The sequence below is a fragment of the Triplophysa rosa genome, linkage group LG20, assembly GCF_024868665.1.
Source record: "Triplophysa rosa linkage group LG20, Trosa_1v2, whole genome shotgun sequence".
NCBI lineage: Eukaryota > Metazoa > Chordata > Actinopteri > Cypriniformes > Nemacheilidae > Triplophysa > Triplophysa rosa.
The window spans coordinates 11290921-11313349 of NC_079909.1; the positions used below are offsets into that span (position 1 = coordinate 11290921).

The following is a 22429-nucleotide window of genomic DNA, read 5'->3' on the forward strand; positions in this document are numbered from 1 at the left end:
GTCTATATAATAGTGTCTAATAATAAATGCATAAAAAGGTAAAGTATGCACTGACACATTGAAAATTTAAATATGTCATCTAGATATTGTTAGTGAGTGCAAGGACAGATCAAGTTCATCTGATAAACAATGAAAGGCTTTTAGAAAAGTACTCTTGTACAAACATAACTGTTGTTTTTTTGAATTGTTGAACTTGTCAATGTTGAATTTACAGTCAGCCCATTAAGAGCCAGTGCAAATATGATAGGAAGTACTCTGAAATCTGGATCTGAAAGGTGGTCCTTTCAAGGAATATAAAAGGCACAAAGGCACAGATTCCATGATTATTCTACATAGGCAACATGAGTAAGATGCTGATTTGTGTTGGTAAGTTGGAAATCACCCTGTTACAGTGCATTTATATTCATCTTTATAATGTTACATACGTTTGGATTGGTTTGATGTAAATGTAAACAACACATATTTGACGGAACTCACTTTGACAGGTTGTTTCTATAAAGAAAGAGATGATTTAAATGGTTATATTTGCATTACAGGTCTGGCTCTCCTGCTGCATGTGCAGCTAGGTAGGTATCAGATTTACATTTCATACTTTACACAGATGCTATTTGTCCTCACTGATTCAGAAGTTAGTTTCTTGTTCAACAAATACTCAGCAAATACGGTGTATAGCAGTGCTTCTTTCTAACCGTCTCATCTCCACCAGGATCAACCTATTTGTTAACATGTTACTTCACCAACTGGGGTCAGTATAGACCCGGTGCTGGACAGTTTTTGCCAACAAATATAGACCCGTGCCTGTGTGACCATCTGATTTATGCCTTCGCTGGCATGGAGAACAACGAGATCAAGACTACGGACTGGGATGATGATAATTTCTATGAACAGTTTCAAGCCTTGAAAAACCAGTTAGTATACTTCTGCATACTAGAAAAAAGCATTAATACTCACAACAGGCCTCTAAATATTAAACACAATATGTGTTCTGTAGTTCTTTCTAATAGTGAGTGTGCGTGCGTGTTTATAAAACCTTTTTAAAAACCCATCTTTTTTCCTTAGCTTTTATTAGGGTTAATGATTATATTTGTTTTATTAGAGTATTTTCTGTTTGTTTTTATTCATTGTTGAAATTTTATGTTCTGTGTTCATATGTTTATATTGTTTTTTTTCTTTTTCTTCTTATGCTATGACCATTGTACAGCACTTTGGTTGTCTTGGGCCATGCTTAAATGTGCTTTATAAATAAATAGCTTGAACTTGAACTTAAACTTTAAATAAGCACGTAAATAAACTATTTTCTTACAGGAACAATAATTTGAAGACACTCCTGGCTATCGGTGGATGGAATTTTGGTACCCAAAAGTAAGAGTCAAATAGTGTAACTTTTATTTATCCATATGACAGGAAATTCTTGTTGCAACCCGTACCTCCAAAGCATTAAAAATGTACAGTATGCACACTTTTTAGATCATACATTTTATTGTATAATAACAAGTGTTTCATAAACAGTAGATGGAGTTTATTCTTGGTTTCCATCTTTTATTCAGGTTCAGTACAATGGTCTCTACCCCAGCTAACCGCCAAACTTTCATCACATCTGTGATCAACTTCTTGAGGTTGAACGGGTTTGATGGTCTGGACCTTTTCTGGCAGTACCCTGGTTCCCGTGGCAGCCCTCCTCAGGACAAACAGCTCTTCACTATCCTGACACAGGTGAGACAGCATCCTAACTAAATGGTGGTCAAGTCAACATAAAAAACAACATGAATGCACACCAACGCTTATCTTTATCAGGAAATAATTGCTGCGTTTGAAGCGGAGAGCCAGTCAATCAACCGTCCCCGTCTTCTGCTGACGGCTGCTGTTTCCGCCAACAAGCCCATGATCAATGCTTCATATGAGATTGCCCAGCTTGGCCAGTGCGTAGAGACATTCTTACCTTTTTTTATTCCTGTTAGATCCACAAAACACTTTTATGCCAAGCGATCCTCTTTTCCCTTTGCAGAACTCTTGACTACTTTCATGTGATGACGTATGACTTTCATGGATCCTGGGATAAGATAACAGGGGAGAATAGCCCCCTGTATCCTGGTCCAGCAGACCGAAATGGCCTTGTAGACTTTAATGTGGTAAGTTTTTTATTTACAACAACCCTGCTGAAGAAAACAGCATTGCAGCCTAATTTATTTGAACAGCATGAGTTTCTCTGGTCAGAAAAGCCATGATGGTTGACAGCCTCACCTCGAACCAGCATAGAAATTCAATGGGAACCCATTATTGTTCAATGCTGAAGAAATTTCAGCAATTTTGTGTTTGAAACTTCACTTTAATTTTGTGGACTGACTTTATTTTTAGGACTTCGCAATGAAGTACTGGCAGAGCAATGGAGTCCCGGCTGAGAAACTTCTTGTCGGTTTTCCCACCTATGGACGTACTTTTAATCTGACCAACCCGAGCAACACCAGTGTTGGAGCTCCTGCTAGTGGACCTGGGCCTGCCGGACCTTTCACAAAACAAGCTGGAGTCTGGGCATACTATGAAGTGAGAATTTAGGAGATTTCACATAATAAATTAAAAGCCACTTTTTGCTTAAATATGACACTGTAGTTTATCTCAGGCTGTCATGCAGAGCTGTGACTCATACTGTATGTATGTTTGTTTGTTTGGTTCTCAGATCTGTTCCTTTATATCAAGTGGAGCTGATCAGGCGTGGGATACTCCCCAGATGGTTCCCTATGCATACAACAGCCAGAATGTTTGGGTTGGTTATGATGACATCCAAAGCTTCCAAGACAAGGTAAAGTCTCGTCTGGTGTAATATACAGCTACTGAAAGAAAACACTCCAATTTTTCATTTAATAAGCATTTCTAGATGTGTTGTGGCCATTCCAGTCCAGTGTCTGTTGAATTCCAATAAAATCAGAACTTAGGAGTGACGTAAAGTCATTCAACAGCAATGTGAAAGACTAACAGCATGACAAGACACATGAAAACTGTGATAAACATCGAGGTTATTGTATGAAATATTTATTTTTGAACTTTTCCTGAATACATGTAGAAACATTACTGTTGTATTGCTTAAAAGTGAATATGAACTTATCTTCTTTGCAGTGTTTGAGGTCTGAAAAAATACAGAGCATCTTTTCTGTTATTTTGACTTGTTTCTCCAGTTTTCATTTTCTGCAAATAAAAGCAATATTTTTATTTGAAATTTGGCAGAAATATTGTCGGTAGTTTACAGAATGAAACAAAAATTCAGAAATTTCAGAAAAACTGAAAATAGTTTTGGAATGGTGTCTTAATTTTTTCCACGGCTGTTATGTCATTATTGATCACATTCACATGGCAGCTGTAAAAATGTTTCTTTCCATAGATTTTCCCACAAATCACAACATAATGGTAAATGTGATTTCTCACAACTAGATTCAGTGGCTGAAACAATACAACTATGGAGGGGCCATGGTTTGGACATTAGATCTGGATGATTTTACTGGCCTTTTCTGTAATGAGGGGAAGTTTCCTCTGATCAGCACTTTGAAAAGTGGCCTGGAAACTGGAAACCCTGGTAAGAACAACAGCAGAGTCACATAGAGTATGTCAATGTACAGACTACGGCCTTTATGAGATGATAGCTGTCCTTAAAGCAATTTACAAGCATTGTGGAAACGTGTGCGCCCTATAAGAACAGAAGTCTATAAGAAAACTACTGTATAATGAAAAACAATCATTATTTGTATAATTATGTTGCTCATTATTTGGCACATAAATCCTAGGAATATTATATTGTAAAATATTAAATAATAATGTGCTTTGCAATAAATGAGGTATAGTGTTGATATTTCTTTGTAGTATATATCTGTGTTCTGAGGATCACACACAATTTTCTCTCTCCCATCAGATTGCAATAACTGTTCCAGCCCCCTACCAGTCACACAGGCCCCTGCTACACAACAGCCTGGAAGTGACACAACTTTTGGTATCATTACTGAAGAGACCACCACTGTAGAAAGCACCACTACAGAATGTAATACTGTCGGAAGCACCGCTGAAGAAACTACACCTGAGGGAACCACTACCATAGAAACCACCACTGAAGAAAGCACCACTACAGAATGTAATACTGTCGGAAGCACCGCTGAAGAAACTACACCTGAGGGAACCACTACCATAGAAACCACCACTGAAAGAAACACCAGCACTGGAAACAGCAGTTGAAAAATGGCTTCTGTGCAGGCAAAGCCAACAATCCTGTACCTTGATCCATCAACAAGATCCGTTCTATAGTACAATAGAAACTAGCGCACATTAAACACATTAAAAACAGTTACAGAATGTAACCTAATTTGGCCCCCATTCGCTTCATTAGTTGACCTTTGTTTTACTCTTTTACGATAACTTAAAATCTCACGGGACTGTAGTATTCGTGATGTTTTCCAATAGTGGTTTTAAGTCAATGTACTAGGAAAAGCATTGATTGCTGGATGGCTCTGAATTAAAAAGAAAAGAAAATATAGGATTTTGTCTTGTGTCATTGTGTTCAAACACATCGATCACATCTGTAAATAGAGAACACCTAAATCATTTACATGATTATGTCTAAAATATGATTTCTTTCAAATATTAAAAACACAAGACCTTGAACATGACAACAGAAGACCAGGGCTGCGTTTCCCGAAACCTTCTTAACGCTACGTCGTTCTTAAGTTATACCTTAAGCTGTACCTTATTGTTATTACGTGTTTCCTGAAACCTTCTTAGTTAAGTATCTGTAAGTCATACTTTCGTAAGGTTGGTCTGGACCGCTCTTAGCTATACCTTATAGCGGTTGATGGTTCATACCGCTATGCAAAAAGCTTTTCTACATCGCAGTTTAATTTCACATAATAAAATTTAATATAATAATTTAATATAAAATTCTATTTAGTATTACATTTACATTTTTAATTTAACTAGTTTTAATTTTACAAATAAAATACTCGGGTTTAATACACTCAGTGTAGGCTATTGAAGTGTTTGGGTTGAATTGTCATACACTGATGGTTGTTAGCGTTTTTAATTACATCCTATTATCCCAAGGCACATCAGCTGGCAAACCATTTGACAGGAAAGGCGTAGTCTATATAAAGGGAATGAATGTTATGGGGAGTTTGGTCAACCTATGGCAGCGAGACAGCGAATAGTTGTCTTAAATCAAAGAAGGCGCCGTCCGTGGAGCCAGTTAGTGTATTGCACAATTTCATTGTGAGAACATGTCAGAAGAGAAAATTCTACACAAATTTAGCCTGCCACGGGAGGCTAACTGTACTGTACGTATGCCTTTCACCAGGCACGACGTGATGGAGGCACATCAAGGCGTCCATGCCATTGCGGGTGTCCCGCGAGTGATTGGCATTCTGGATGGGACACTTATCCCTATACACAAATGAGTGATGTACGCCAATAATGTGAATCAACACAGATCGTGGAGAACATTAACACACGATGGCAAACTATAAGAATATAAATGACCCTTTCAAAAACAAGCGAAGCCAAACAGCCAGTTAATGTAGCTGGTTAACGCAGAAAACGTATGGCCGTGAGGGTGCGGGATCGGACACTTGCAAAATTATAAATACATACACACACACACACACACACATATTTCTTTATTTATTTATACTATTTCAGTGAGCCCTGATAAATGCAATTTCTACTATTTCTAAAGCGTTTCTTTATAATAAACATTGTTTTCTCAATACTTTACCCACTCTATAACGCAAGGTAGAGCGAACAATCGATTCTCGATCATCGATATCAACCTATTCAGCACCACCGCCATGGACAGCACCTGCTAACGTCGCACTTAAGAAGGTTTACCTTAAGTAACCTCAAAAGGTATAGTTCGGGGAACACGCCTAGAAAAGGTATAACTTGAGTTAAGGTGTACCTTTAGAGTCTTTGTAGCGCGCTAAGAGACAACGTTATCGGGAAACGCAGCCCAGAACTTTCCCGCACCATCATTTCTGCCATAACTATTTTTTAAAGACATTCTTATGGAGCGAAAATTGTGCCTAAACTTAACAAACAAATCCAGCGTTTTGCAAACAAACGCAACCTTTTTTGCAAAAGAAACTAAACTCTGAAACAAACAGAAAGCGTTTTACAAATACATAATGCAATTCGAGAGAAAATGCAAAGGTGTAACATATAAATGTACTGTGTTTAAGTCTCACCTTTTTATGAGATTCTCTCAGCTTGATTTTCTCACAAATGTGACCGTGCAGATTTTCTCACAAATGTGATCGTCCAGATTTTCTCACAAATGTGACCGTGCAGATTTTCTCACAAATGTGATCGTACAGATTTTCTCAGTTATGCAACTTCTCCCAAAACAGCAGATAGTTCAATTGTTTGACTTAGATTTATATTACTGTTTTTTTGTGCTGGTTTATTTTATTGCAAAAATTGCCCAAATAGCTTGAAATAGCCAAAAAAATAGCAGCATTCATTTTAAACCTAAATAGGCTAATGGCAACCAAACAAAGCCGACGACTGACTGAAACAACTGCCACGACGATTTATTTGCTTTTCCATCTTTTATAGCCTAGAAAGCTCTCTACTTTAATGCCATAGTGTTTAGACATAATGTTAAATACTTTTTATCTATGAGTTGTTATGTATAAAAGTCAAACATATGTATCAGTGCAACTTTCATGCAGAAAAATCACTAAAAACCGAGTCACATCTCAGAAAGAGCGCAAAATACTATACTGAAATCTTACAAAAAAATGACATATAAAAATATAAATAAATATAAATCAGGCCCGGTTCCTGCCAGGTGCAGAAGTGTGGACTAGCAGATATCCTGGGTGGGGATATACCCCAACCGCACAGACAGTATAGCTGCAGACAAAATTAAGAGTCCATTTAAAAAGTATTTTCCTCTTTTTCTGATAAGAATGTGATTTGGTAAAATGATAATTTTTGTTTATTTCTGTGAACTTTTGACAACATTTCTCCCAAATTTCATATAATTTATTTTTATTTATTTGGAGAAAATGGGTGAAAACTGGTGAAAACAGAAAAGATGATCTGCATTTTTAAAACAGAAACACAAAAACAAGTTCATATTTAGTTTTAAGCAACACAAAACTAAGAAAACGTTAGAAAACGTAAAAAAATGTTTTATGAAATAACCCAGATTTTTTTTTAAATTAGTTTGTTATCGTGCTCAGTCACTCTTGAGGTTTGCTTTTGTTGGAATTCAACAAACACTGCAGTATATGACTGCAATACATGCAGGATTTAAATGATTTATTTTTATATAAATATAAAAAACAGACAACATTTCATTGATGTTTTACACCTTAAATAAAGCGGTTATGTAAACTGGACATAAATAGAAGCCTACAAAATAAAGTGGGCTAAGAACATTCCCCATTCACTGAACGATCACTGATTTCTGTTTAATTTCTTTTAATGAATTGAATGAATTAATCTGATTACACTGCACAATGAACTTTACATCGTGTCTGCTGTTTTTTATGTGGTATCGTGAGCGCGCATCGCACCTAAACTGAACTATTTTGCACATTGTTTCGCTACCACCTGCAGAGTGAATTGGGGTGTTTGAGATGGAGAGAAACAGATTTATTTCTGAAGCGGGAGCTTTGGAAGATGGAGCTTTCAGTCATTACTGAAAGTCAATAGGTTAAAATCTAGCCTATATATTGCAAGCAAATAATAGCTGTTTGTTAACAGCACAAAATAAGACCGCAAAAACGAAGAAATGAATCTGATTTTACTGCACAATTAATTTGACATGCTTAATTTTACATATGTGCAGTGCGTCTAAAATTCCTTTGCACAGTATTTTGCTTCCACCTGTAGCATGTAGCATGCTTCTCTGTTACAAACTAAAGCCAGAGCAGTGAAGTGAAGAGTGACGTTGCTTTCAGCCAATAGAAAATACAACAATTTTTGGTGTTATTTTTTGATTCTCATTGGGTGGGCAAGACAGATGTTTAGGGGGATTCAGCCCACCCCTGCCCATGCCTAGAGCAAGCCCTGATATAAACAAAAAATTATGTCAAAATTCCCTTATAATAAAGTATCCTTGAAAAAGTAGTTTGTTTTGTGAACGTAAACAGTTGCAAATTGTGACAACATTGCAAATTGCATCCAGTTTGTTGTATGTTATTTGTATATTAAAACCAAATGCATAATTCATTATTTATTATTAAAAACAGCAACTGATTATTATTAACAGTTTCAATAAATTTCATGAGACTAACTGAATGAAACTTGATGAATGAAATTAATTTAGTTTCTGGCACTAGCTGGCAAGGGTGGCACTCAAGGTAATGTTCATGGCTTCTTCCTATAGAAACTAATTCTCAATAGCACCACCTGCTGTTGCACATGCATTTGTGAGAAAATCTGCACGGTCACATTTGTGAGAAAATCTGCACGGTCACATTTGTGAGAACATCTGGACGATCACATTTGTGAGAAAATCTGCACGGTCACATTTGTGAGAAAATCAAGCTGAGAGAATCTCATAAAAATGTGAGACTTAAACACAGTACATTTACATGTTACACCTTTGCATTTTCTCTCGAATTGCATTATGTATTTGTAAAACGCTTTCTGTTTGTTTCAGAGTTTAGTTTCTTTTGCAAAAAAGGTTGCGTTTGTTTGCAAAACGCTGGATTTGTTTGTTAAGTTTAGGCACAATTTTCGCTCCATACATTCTGCTATTCAATAAAATTGTTGTTTGCAGTTTATAACTTTTATAAGCAGTTCACCTCTCTTATTAACCATAGCATGTGTTACATAAAAAAACATAACTTTTAGCATTTTCAGAATATCTGCATGTGAAGTTAAAATAATGCTTATGTCATGTATGTGTAGTGGCAGTGAGCATACACTGACTAAATCATCAAGAGATTTGAGCTTAACTCCATGCCGATTGTTATTTAGGAGTTGTCCGTTTAGCATTAGCGTTATCTTGGTTATTATTACTCTTTTGATTTCAATAAATACTGTATTGCTGTTGGGTTTAATGTTATTTCATCTTATCTCTGTGAGTCATAAGTTACAATACGTCATGATCTTAGAACCTTTAATAGTAAATGAAAGAGTATATAAGTCAGTGGCTTTTTAAACTTATAATGAGAAGTATAGCTGCATTAGTGGTAGGTATGTACATATACAGTAAATAGCAACAAATAACAAGTGCAAATAGTTCATAAATGAGAAGTGATATGTTTTTTATCAAGGTCAATTTGGTTCTGGTCAATGCTATTAAAATAAACAGAGGAGAACAGTATTGTGAACAACAAATTTTTACTCTCAAGAATTTTCGAGTATCTGTATATTGATATGTATTTTTTACCTTTAAAGCTTAAGTACATTAAAAATGTAGTTTTCTTACATTTTAAATTAATGTGAATGGTGTAATTTGTAATGTAAATGCAGTTCATCCCTGTCAGTTCAAAGTGAAAATCACACTACAATACGTGTCATCATTGCAAAATGATAGCGCAATATATAATTTTATAATGACGGTAGACAAAAGCTTCACCTGCTGCAGGTAGATGCGCTATTTTAGGAAACGCTCCACCGGGTCGTATTTGGGGAACGTTGAAAACGACCAATGTGGTCGTATGAGTTGGAGGACTTGTTCAGACAGAGAGAATAATCCTACATTTTTAATGTACTCAAGAATTAAAGGTAAAAAAAACATTGTATGTCATGGATCTTTGTAATGTGGTGAAGTAAAATTTTCCAAGTAACAGATGTGCTTGAATAAAAATATACTTGACTAAATAAAAAAAATACTTTCCACCAAAATACTTTTCCAGATTGTACTTTCCACAAATAAACAGCAGGAATGAACAGACATCACCAGAGTCCCTTAAACATTTTGAGTGTTACATCTTATAGGTAAAGTATGTATAAAGTGTTTTTAGTGCAGTTAAATCAGTGTGCAGTGTGCAAATCACACACACTTTTTTGCATTAATGATAGCATCTGTCCAGCACATGTGCCCAGTCACTTGTGCATACCTTTCTTTATTTAACTTTTGGGTAATGCTTATCACATTGTGTAACATTTGATATTTGCTTTTATTAGAAAATGTAGCCTTATTACAACAGTAAAAGGGATAGGCAAAAGGCTCAATGCAGTACTCCATAATATGTAACAGATCATTGCAATAATTCTGTCAACATATAGAATAATTCTGTGATTTATGTAAATGTTTCTAATTACACATTAAGATAAGAATTTTTTTATTGGAACTTGACACTTAGCACCTATATCACAAATATATTACAATGCATTATAGGCTTTATCATTTTTAGTCATTGAATAGGTAAATACCGTTTTGATTAAAGTTTAAAAGTGTCAGCTATACAGTAGACATTGTTATTGAGCACAAAGACTGATTAAATATATCTCGTAAATAGGCTTTAAGGGAATTACTCTTGTTCAAACATTTTTGATATGCTCACAATGTATTCAACATGAAAGCAGCTGCCATTAGGAACTAGTACAAATATAATTAAAAGCAAAATGGATGTCAGAGGTTGTCCTGTCAGAGAATATAAAGCAGGAATTCCCTTTACATACAGTAGTCACAATGATCAAGCATCTGATTCATGTGGGTAAGAAAAATCATTTCTTTATTTATATATCAAATAACATTGTTCTGTGATATTTGGGTAGTTTTTGTAAGTCTGAATTGCACTAGTTTTATTTTATTTCATAAATGAGTTTCAGAAATTAATTTAAGTGGTTTTATTATTATTTATATAATATTATTTATATCATTTATTATGGGGTGAGAAGTACTGGAATAGTATTTCATTATTATACTTTCCTTATTTTCCAAAAAATGTAGAAAAACTATACTGAAACAGATTAGACAACTTTTATTCTTCCTCAATCGCAAGATACGTTTTGCAAGATTATTTCAGCATTACGTTTATTGGACTGCACATCTTGTGGCTTGATTTCTCAATCTTTTTCTTTTTGTTAATTTATTCGTATAGCCTGTGTCATTCATTTTAAAGAAAACAAAAATATTTTTCTTAACTTTGTTACTTTAAAAACACTTTGTATGCTTTTAAACAGTGTAATTTTTCAGTGCTTCTTACACTTCTGTTTGTATAACAGGTCTAGTTCTTCTGCTGCAGGCGCAGCTAGGTAGGTTCCAAATTTCAGGTAAAATTGTCATGAAACTCTCAAACAAATATGTGACCCTGGATCACAAAACCAGTCTTAAGTAGCACGGGAACATTTTTAGTAAAAGACAAAAATACATTGTGTGGGTCAAAATTATCGATTTTTCTTTTATGCCAAAAACCATTAGGATATTAAGGAAAGATCATGTTCCATGAAGATATTTTGTAAATTTCCTACCTTAAATATATAAAAACTTTATTTTTGTGAGTGGATGGTCTGCCACAGTGCCCCTGATTAACAACTTCAAAGGCAATTTTCTCAATATTTTGATTTTTTTGCGCTCTCAGATTCCTGAGTTTTAAACGGTTGTATCTGAGCCAGATATTGTCCTATTCTAACAACTCATATATCTATAGAAAGTTTATTTATTCAGCTTGCAGATTATGTAAAAATCTCAATTTCGAAAAATTGACCCACAAGACACATATGGGCTTTTAATTGTAGCTTTTTAAGTACTGTCAGTGTTTGTTAGACAGATGTCAGGATATTTCTGCTGACTGATCTAAATGTAAATTCCTGCCATGAAGCAGGAATTAAGCTTTGGACAACACATGTATACAGTATCTTGTTATACAACTTTTACCTAAAATGTTCATTAATGCTTTATTCTAACTGTCTTCATTAGGCTTGTCTTATCTGTTAACATGTTACTTCACCAACTGGGCTCAGTACAGACCCAACGCTGGAAAGTTTTTTCCATCCAATATAGACCCATGCCTGTGTGACCATCTGATCTATGCCTTTGCTGGCATGGAGAACAATGAGATCAAGACCACTGAGTGGGATGACAATGCACTGTATGAACAGCTGCAGGCTCTGAAGATCCAGTCAGTATTTAGAACAACAAATAAATAAAACAGCAATCTTGTGTCCCTAAACGGGTCTATATGAACTTAATCTTTGTTCTCACATTCTTAAAAAGATTATAATATAAATTATTATTTTCTGTTCTCCAACAGAAACAGTAATCTGAAGACGCTCCTATCAGTGGGTGGATGGGATTTTGGTACCCAGAAGTAAGAGATCATCAGAATCCATTATATACTCGTCTTGAAAACGCTTACCTCACTGTCTCTGTTGCTGTATTCTTTTTCTCGTCAGGTTCAGCACAATGGTTTCTACCCCAGCTAACCGCCAGACTTTCATCACATCCGTGATCAAGTTCTTGAGGTTGAATGGGTTTGATGGTCTGGACATCGTCTGGCAATACCCAGGTACCCGTGGCAGCCCTCCTCAGGACAAACAACTCTTCACTATCCTGACACAGGTGGGACAGAACTTGTTGATGTCAGTGTTATATTAATAATATACTCTATATGTTATTACAGTCTAACTAACAATGTACAGTAACACTCGGTTGTATATAGAGTATGTCCAGTACAAGGGTCTGAAAAATGTTAAAAACATTGTTCGAATGGTCTTGCAGCTTGTGACAAATAAACAAAAACAAACAGTCCTTAAAGATCAATACTGTAGGTACATTATATGTCACATCAGGAAATTATTGCTGCATTTGAAGCAGAAGGCAAAGAAACCAACCGCCCTCGTCTTCTGCTGACCGCTGCTGTTGCTGCCATCAAATCCTTCATTGACTCTGGATATCAGATTGCTGAACTTGGCCGGTATGTAGACATTCAAGGAAATATTTATATACAATCTGTAATTTTTACTCACCCTTGTTTCATTCCCAACTCTTTTTTTTGGCAAAAAAATAATATTTTGAAGAATGTTGGGAACTGAACAGTCAACCAATGCCGTCAACCATTCACTTCTATTTTATGGACTCAAAACCAATGCAAATGAATGGGTGCAGTTAACGACATTCTTCAAAATATCTGCTTTAGTGTTCTGCGAAAGAAAGTCATACAGGTTTGAAATGACATGAGGGTGAGCAAATGTTGACAGAATTTTCATTTTTGGGTGAACTATCACTTTGAGTCAATACATTCTTTTTTCTTCCTGTAGGACTCTTGATTATTTCCATGTTATGACTTATGATTACCATGGCTCTTGGGATCAGGTGACGGGGGAGAGCAGCCCCCTGTTCCCTGGACCATCTGATCATGGTTTTCTTAACTTCAATGTGGTACGTAATCCAATGACTTGGTTTTGGTGAAAACCATGAAAACCAGTGTTGTCCAAATCTGTGATATTTGTTTCTTTAATGTTGTTAGAACTTTTCAATGAACTACTGGAAGAGTAATGGAGCCCCTGCTGAAAAGCTTCTCGTCGGTTTTCCCACCTATGGACGGACCTTCATGTTGGCCAACCCGAGCAACACCAGTGTTGGAGCTCCTGCTAGTGGACCTGGGCCTGCCGGACCTTACACAGAAGAGGCTGGATTCCTGGCGTATTATGAAGTAAGACTAAATATTTGTTTAGATCATCCTAAATCTAGGCTACCATGCAGTACAATAACTTCTATTTCCATCAGATCTGTTCTTTCCTGGCAAGTGGAGGTAGTCAGGCGTGGGATACTCCCCAGATGGTTCCCTATGCATACAACAGCCAAAGTGTTTGGGTTGGTTATGATAACATGAAGAGCTACCTGGCCAAGGTAAGGTTTAGTCTAGACTCATTTTTTGGCTGCCCATCCTACTGACTTCGGCTCTTCTATTAGAGTATATGTGATTCATAGTAAGCCACATAAAAAATCTCTGATTCAGATTTAAACATTGTATGTTAAACAAATGTATAATTTTATAAAGTAAATAATGCATTTGTAATTAATTTGTTGTAAAAAAAAAAAATATTGAGGATTCTAAAATGTTTGTAGGTCATATATGAAATAAGCACTTTAGTGACATTCACCTCATTGATAAGATCAGATTTCCAATAAAGCGAAAGATGCTGTATTGTAATGTCATACCTTAAATGCCGTTACTCGCACAGTGCTTACATACAGATAAACTAATCTTTCTGAAAACATTACAGATACAGTGGTTGACACAAAATAACTTTGGAGGTGCCATGGTATGGACAATGGACCTAGATGATTTTACTGGCAGCTTCTGTAATTTTGGAAGATATCCCCTGATCAACACACTGAAAAGAGGCCTGGGAACTGGGAACCCTGGTAAGAACTATACTGTAGCAACATGAATGATGGTTAAACATCCTGAAGGTTGTTTTTTCCAATGACTGCAAATATATATGTGGTTGTCCTTCTATAACAATTACATCCAAGTTATATATCGCTGCTGTTTTTCAGGAAATGGAAAATACACTGTACATTTTAAATGATTAAATACTGTGTTGTCAAAGTTGACAAGCACTCTTTAATACTTTTTATTGGTTAGATATTTGCAAAACCCAGTAACAAACATAAAGGGTGTCTAATAATAATGACTTATGGAGAATTGAGGGTTCAGAAGGACAGCAGCGATATAAAGTCATTTTTTGTGATTTACTGTTTTACTACATCAATCGTTATTTTAAAAAGTAACAGAGGTACCTTCTGTTTGCACTGTGTCATATGGATCCTATAAAATGTTACTTTCTCACACCACTATCTTTTACAACTCCAGCTTGCAACAGTTGTTCTGGCCCCCTGCCATTCATCCAGTAACCTTCTACACCTCAGCCTGATGCTGGTAAAACATGAAGCTCAGAATAAAGCACCAGATGGGAATTTTTGTGCTTATAAAGTCAATAGCCTGTATTTACAATAACCACCAACAAGACCAATTCTACAACTGCAAATTTTAATAAAATATATGTTCAGTAATTTTGTGTGTAATATACAGTATGTTTTTTTGGGGGGGATTAATCCATTTCAGCAGGGGCGGACTGGCCATCTGGCGTACCGGGCGTTTTCCCGGTGGGCCGCTAACGTATGGGGCCGGAACGGAGGCGGTGGGCCGCTAACGTATGGGGCCGGAACGGAGGTGGTGGGCCGCTAACGTATGGGGCCGGAACGGAGACGGTGGCCGCTAACATATGGGCCATAACGGAGGCATTGGCTGCTTAGACGGGCGTATTATAAATGCGAATGCACGCAACGCGAATGCAAAAGACACGTATGCATGCACCCACCCAACCCACCCCCCGTCGACAGATTCGGTGGAGGGCCGATGCGGGCCTAAAAATGCCAGGGCCGATTTTTCTTGCCAGTCCAGCCCTGCATTTCAGTAATACACATAACAAAGTCTACAATGTCTGCAATCTACAATGCTAAATTATATTTGTTAGTCTGATATAAAACTAATTTGCTTTAAATTCACTTAAGCTTTTAAGCTCCCTTCTTTTTTTTAAGTCAACTGAACTTATTTACAGCTTAATAAATAATACATTTTAGTCATAAGCACACAATAGAATATAGTGAATTAAGTAAAGGATAATAATCTAAATGATGACTTTTACATTGCATTGTGCAATAAGAACAGTACAAGCACCTAAAAAGATAATTGTAAACATACAAAACTCTTGCAAAAGGTAGCAAATATCTACAAAAAATACTGTAAGAAATGTGGAACAATCAAACAATCAAAAACTTTGAAATGCTAAAAAATAAAAAAATAAAATGTTCAGTTGTTGTGCAATTTTTTTCATATGTAAATAATATATATGCTTTATCATTGCACACAGTTTCACAAGAAAAAAAATGGTTCTCTACTTTTCTGTGACCAAAGTTCTGCAAATCCATTAAAATTACAACCTAGTATCACACTTATTTGAGATTACAAATATATTTGGATCAGGCACGACTCTCGTACCATAATGTTCCTTTCTGTGATGCTCCAAGTAAGGACCCCAGTCTTCTGTGGGCGAGCAGGCTGATTTGACACGCTGTATAATAAAAGCCATAGAATCATAAAAAGACAGAAAAATACAACACAACTATGTCATATACATGTTTCTATCATTCTTGCAAAAAAATAATAATTTTGATTTGCAGATAAATGTAAATTCTATACCTGCCAGAGGTGTCCGTTAGCTTTGTACACTCTCCAGACTGCCAGTATGGGGATCCATAGTAGGCAAAATGCAGTCATGCACCAGCCCAGGGAAATGCCCCATTGTGGGTATGTAACTGAGCCATATGTGGGGGGAGTAAAAGTATATAGAGACCATCCAAGTATGATCTAATGAAAAGAATTGTAAAAAATAATGTAAGAAATGTATTTTTATGTGTATGATTAACATTACATTCGAAAATAAATGATAATGTGCATACAATTAGAACCTCTGGGGTTATAAAAAACCAGCAAGCTCTCCACCATAACCAGAAGAGGGCGTTCTTGGTCCCGATCATCATCTCAATGTCCTTGATGAAACGATTACCTCCTGAAATTTTCGGTTTAGATATAAAGAGTTAGGAATGTATAAAGCAAAAAATAAAGATACAGAAGCACATCATATTTTACTAATATATATTTACCATATAGAAAGGCTAGACCTATGACTTCCAGCAGTCCTGCAACTAGTAAAATCCATCCAGCACAAAATGTGTCGATCAGATTCACCCAGTATATTCCTGCCTATAAAACAGCATTTAAGCATGTGTTTCTGTTTTCAGTTTGGACACTACTATATGGAGAATTGATGTTTAATGTAATTTCTTCCATGACTGTAAAAACCTTTGTAAAGTTGATTCGAAGTTCATTCCACATGCACTTACATCTTTTTAAGGTGTTCAAGATTTTCTCAGTCAGTGCTGCTCAATATTCTTATTCTTACCCCAGTGACACACGGCAGGCCGAGCAGAAAGAGAAGAATGCAGACTGCTGTGGTAACAAGACCCCGTCTGGACTTCAAAACGTTGGGATAGGCATCCTGAAGGCAGGTGGTGATAACCTCTGTGAACAGATCATTATTCATATCAAATATTTGAGCACTTGTGCAAATATTCACAGAGAACAGTTGTTCTTAAGAAAGACTGTCTTGTTAAGCTTTACATTTGCACAGGCCAGACCATTTTTTTTCAGAATATCACAATCCTTTTACTGAGATTTGACAAATTTTCCTATAAATTAAAAAAAAAAAAGTTTACAAAAGCCACAATTCCCTTAACTGCAAGACTGAATGGCATGCAATACAGTTTCTCAACAGGTCAGGTCTTCAAAATATTGTTGATCACTCAACAGTCTTACCTATTCCTGCAAACTGAGAGTCCAGGCCAAGAGTTATAAGCATGAAGAAGAACAGGATTGACCACAGGGGTGATATAGGCAGCTTAGAGAGAGCATCAGGGTATGCAATGAAAGCTAATGCAAAGCCTGAAACACAAGTTTGGGCATAGATTTTTTCAAAAATGTACAAAAAAATACACAAATTAAGTAAACACAGATATGATTGTTTTGTTGATTTGAAGTTAATATGATATTAAAATTAATTAGTATTTTATTTTATTATGAAAGAAAGAAAAACTGTAAGAATTTGGTCCAAGGTTTTTAAACCTCTTATGTTGTTCAGCCCCTCCAATCTAACTACATAAAGACTACATCCAGCTTTCTTCACATTGTTACAAATACCATTCCATACTGACTTTAAATCACAACCCATTTTAATTTCAAATTTTACCCGCATCTGCAACTTCTGACACCGGTTTCTTATAGACGTGTGCCATGTGTCCGAGGATGGAGAAGATTGCAAAGCCAGCAAACACGCTGGTGCCACAGTTTGTAACACACACTATAATGGAATCTTGATAGCAGTTGTTGTAAAATTTATTGTAGGATGACAGAGCCATTAAACCGCCCCAGGCAATGGAGAGAGAAAAGAATATCTGAGTAGCTGCGTCCTTCCAAACCTGTAGTTCAAAAGGGGGCTAAATTAGCTCCGTGATAATATTCACATATTATCAGTGAATATGAACAGTGAAGAGGAAGTTTAACTGAACCTCAGCCTCGCCCAGTTTAGTGAGGTTGGACTGGGAACCGATGTAGTACTCGATGCCATTGCTCGCTCCCTCTAGTGTGGCACCGCGAATCAGCAGAATCAAAAGGACGATGTAAGGGAAGGTAGCTGTGAAATAAACAACCTGAAACATACGATTGATCAGATATAGACTTCTGTGAATATTAAACTGGGATAGCAGATATGATTTAAACATAGAACATGACACACTTTATATTTAAGGTAGCATAACATTTGTGTCTTTAGTGAAACATTCACTGTAAATCATAGAAACATTACTGAGGTGAAACGCTAACCTTCCCAGAGGACTTGATGCCTTTGAAGAGAGCTGCACCGACTATTATCCAAGCCAGCAGTAGACAGAGGGCCAGATGCCAGACGATGGGCCCCGTCTCATCCATACTGCTTGTGCGCTGAAGAGCCACTTTACTGAGAAAAGATCAACCAGTCACAAAAATGTTTAACAAATATAAGGGAAAACACACAAACATACCAATAAAAGAATTAAATATTAAAACAAACAACATAAATTAGTTGCAAACATGCAGTGCCAGAAACATGCAATGTGTCCTGGAATAAAAGCGTAAGTATAAATAATCTGACATTATATATATTTGGCAGGTTTTATTTGGTATCTGTTACAACAACAAATGTCAACTTACTTCCAATATTGCTCACTAGGGCTCTGCCCTGGTACAAAGTCACCCTGGCATGTGTGATTCTCAGCGGTCACATTCAGTGAAACAACGCTAACGTGGTAAACAGTCGAATTACAACATCCTATTAGGATCAGATAAACAACTGATCAGGACTTTTATGCAGTTTTGCAATTCTTCTTTTCCATAAGCAACTAGTTGATCTAACAATTTAATGTCTTATTATTAAGCAAAGGAAGTTTCCATTAAGGAAATTTCTCACATTGTTAAAATTGAAAGGAAGAATTCCCTTTAAAACCAGTTCTGCTGGAAAGATCCAAAAGATTTTCGCTGTCTGAGCAAAAGCCCTGCAACCTATGACCTATGACCTGTCTTTATATAACAAACCTATGTCAGTTGCGTTGCAGCTCATGCCTGAAGCTCCACTCCAGGGAAGTGGATATTGAAAAGATGCAAAAAGGTAATAGATGCTGTATGCAATGATGATATTATAGTAGATGGACACAAATGTGCTGACCAGCATCATTGTGATACCAACACCTAAAAAATCCATAAAATACACAGTAAGACAAGCATTTTATGTCAATTGTTTAGTTTGAAGCTAAAGTAATTCAAAACAGACCATCAAAATGTAGAAATGTTCACATACCCTATTAGACAATAATGTTTCCTGAGGACATATTCAAGTGTGCCTTCTGCATAATAATTAGATATGTGTCTGCAGAATGTTTTAAGTGTGTCTCAAGGTCACTTTGGTACTTCGGCAAATTAGCCTTGAGACATTTGCTGCCACATCAACGTGTGTCTGACTACTATTAAACTGATAGTTTACCTTGTAGTATAGGCACAGCTTTCCAGACATTGATGGGACCTTGGCTGCAAAACTGTCCAAATGAGCTTTCCAAGAAGAATAGAGGAACGCCAGCAACAGCCAACATGATGGTGTAGGGAATGAGGAAAGCCCCTTTTTTCGTTAGAAATGTGTAGTGTCAGCAACAGAGGTATATTATTGTATAAGCCAAGGTAACAGGATTATGAGAAGAGATCATTACAGGCATGTTTTGCATTTCACGGCACAAAATATAAAAAATATAAAAAATAAGGTAAGAAAAAAACTTGTTTTGCCTTTAAAATAAGTTTATGTTTATATTGTTCACATCCCATTGTTAAATAAGTCAAGAAACACTTTTACCAATTTATGAAAAATACAAAAATACAACTCCAAGTGAATGATAGAGCAAGGTTAAAGGACTATTACCTCCTCCATGTTTGTATGCCAAGTAGGGAAATCTCCACACATTGCCAAGACCTACTGCATAACCAATCATAGACAGCATATATTCTCTTTTACTGCTCCAATTCCCTCTGTCAGTGTTTTCATCTTCTGTTCCAACATGAGAGTCTTTCCTCGTAGGTTCATTGTTTGTCTGCAAAAAAAAAAGAAAAGAAATAAAAGTCAAACATGGGTTAATAAATTAATCATTAATAAAGCACTTTCTCACTATTATAAAATAAATGTGAGGTAATATGAATTAAGCCACTATTATTATTACCTGGTCACCTGCAGATGAGTTTTTAAATAGTATGTCTGTAATGTCACTTGAGTTGCATTTCCTCATTCTTCAGGTCTGAAGAGCAGCGGTAAAGTGATGAATTCACCTGAACAAGAGAACTTGAACTGCACTGGCTGATGTGGTCTTATATACTGCATGTCACGGCCTCCCCGCCTCAGTAAACCAACCAAACCCTCGCAACCCCCCCACCCCCAGACCAAACACCATGACAAAACGTCACATTTAGAGTGTTCATGCAGTAAACATTGCTGCTAAACTACACTAGTAGTTTTTTAGTAAATTTACCTCCACAGTTTAGTGTATACAGTATACTTCTCACAAGTTTATACACAGCTCATCATGCTGTATTTTTATACTATTTTTCACGTTTGTCTAAGTTTTATTATATATTATACAGCATGTTGATATAAGCTTAAACTCTAATGAATAGAAATCACTCTTTTGATGCTTGGGCGTGACCCAAAAAGGCTAAAAAAGAACACTGTCAGTCTGTCATCACAACCCATTATGATATAAAGCATGAGACATATTGATTCATCCAAAGCATTTCCAGATTATTTTATCAGTAAATACCTATTTAGGGAAGTAACAAAAAATGTCATAGGAATGTGTTTTCTAATAGGACATGATAGAAGAACACGTTTCATGGTTAAATCAAAGTTCAATTCATAGTAGTAATAAAACATTGTTTTCAAAAAAATTTGTTCATCATGTGCCACTGATCAAGCTAAGCTCCACACAATTCACACATTCTGCTGTTTAGTTGATCAATCAAAATGGTGGAAAGTTGACATGCTTCAATTGATGTGCAAGGCTCTTGATACATTATCGGAGTAAACAAGCGAAATATCAGGACACAAGAAATGGATGAAAGATTCTGGGAACTAATCACTTCCCTGTTTTTTTAGCTGCTAAAGTATAGATTCCAAATCCCTTATTGACATTCCACAGACTTTTCTCAATAGCCGTACACAGAGTGATGGAGAGCAAACATGAGAGCTTTGAGCACAATAGGCAACATTAACTATTAACCTAACAGATTGATTTAAACATCTATAAGTCGCAAATAAGGGAACTAAAATAAAAAGCAACAATCATAACCTCAACATCTGTACTGAATCTAGACTTCTAAGTGGTTGCTAATGTACTAACCGGCAGATTATAATAGTTTACTAGCACACATGAAGCTTTTGTAAGTATAGGTCACGGGATGTGTACCACAACATGATGTTATTGGCCCAAACTATCAGGACTGTCATTAAAGTGCTTATCGGGTAATTACAGGTAAAAAACAACAACATCTTCAATGGCCGTGACTATGTGATCACACTGAATGTATGAAAGAGCTGAAACAGATAATGCTTTGCTTTATTCAGATGAGTTCATTTGACATCTGCATTTTAATTCCAATGATTCAGTGAGTCACATAAATAATCTCTCATAAAAAGATTGTTTGGGCTAAAAATATGATATCTTTCTCTGGGGTATTGTAATGTGTTTGATATTTTCTGTTAAGGTAACTATCTAGTCTACTTAGCAGTCATCTACTTTAAAAAAATATCTTTTACATTTTGAAAATTGTTCCCAATGCAAGTCCTCATGACCTTTTATAGAAAATAACATCAGCACCCTTAAAAGGATTTGCACCCAGTATTTGTTTCCACATTAGATTATTGAGATCATGAAGGGGTGGATACTGTATTACCAATAAAGGGAGTGCAGTTGGTAAAGTCAGTGTCACTTGTCATCTACATTTTAACTCCTGCGGGATGACACACTTAATATGCAGTTATGAGTTGTTAACATAATTGTTCACATGTCACACTAGGACGTCATAATCACACTGTCACAAGTCGCTTAAACATGTTTCCACATGTGATGTGTAATGTATAAATATCTCAGGCTGCTAAAACACATGACTGTTTTCTTAGGAAACTTGCAAATTGTGTTACATTAATAGGTAACTGATTGATGTCATAATTTAGGAGAGCACGAAAGTTACACTTTCTTAACTGCAAACCTTTTTATGAAGGTTATTTCCTTGACTCCTTGTTCTCAGAAAAATGTTCTTCATGCAAGAATATATCAGCACTATAGCATGTGCTGATTTTT

At 36.0% G+C, this 22429-nt stretch overlaps 3 protein-coding genes across 3 annotated transcripts; 2 read left to right on the forward strand and 1 right to left on the reverse strand.

The window, feature by feature from the left end:
* The first annotated feature begins 341 nt into the window (after window positions 1-341).
* LOC130571644 (acidic mammalian chitinase-like) lies at window positions 342-4215 on the forward strand. The gene is made up of 11 exons (XM_057362769.1): window positions 342-366; window positions 537-566; window positions 707-908; window positions 1306-1362; window positions 1548-1713; window positions 1795-1919; window positions 2006-2129; window positions 2356-2541; window positions 2675-2797; window positions 3424-3565; window positions 3899-4215. The coding sequence occupies exons 1-11, from the start codon at window positions 342-344 to the stop codon at window positions 4213-4215; spliced, it is 1497 nt and encodes a 498-aa protein (XP_057218752.1).
* A 6605-nt stretch (window positions 4216-10820) lies between these two features.
* On the forward strand, window positions 10821-14331 carry LOC130571645 (acidic mammalian chitinase-like). Its single transcript, XM_057362770.1, has 10 exons — window positions 10821-10825; window positions 11132-11190; window positions 11855-12056; window positions 12189-12245; window positions 12331-12496; window positions 12727-12851; window positions 13195-13315; window positions 13404-13589; window positions 13664-13786; window positions 14164-14331. Exons 1-10 carry the CDS (start codon window positions 10821-10823, stop codon window positions 14329-14331), a joined length of 1212 nt encoding a protein of 403 aa, XP_057218753.1.
* A 1520-nt stretch (window positions 14332-15851) lies between these two features.
* Window positions 15852-20362, reverse strand: slc6a14 (solute carrier family 6 member 14). The gene is made up of 14 exons (XM_057362771.1): window positions 20297-20362; window positions 20002-20170; window positions 19576-19707; window positions 19131-19283; window positions 18750-18867; window positions 18384-18516; window positions 18071-18211; window positions 17752-17980; window positions 17322-17447; window positions 16909-17027; window positions 16610-16709; window positions 16406-16515; window positions 16146-16313; window positions 15852-16017 (listed from the first exon to the last, which is right to left on the reverse strand). Exons 1-14 carry the CDS (start codon window positions 20360-20362, stop codon window positions 15880-15882), a joined length of 1902 nt encoding a protein of 633 aa, XP_057218754.1. The 3' UTR covers window positions 15852-15879.
* Window positions 20363-22429: the final 2067 nt, after the last annotated feature.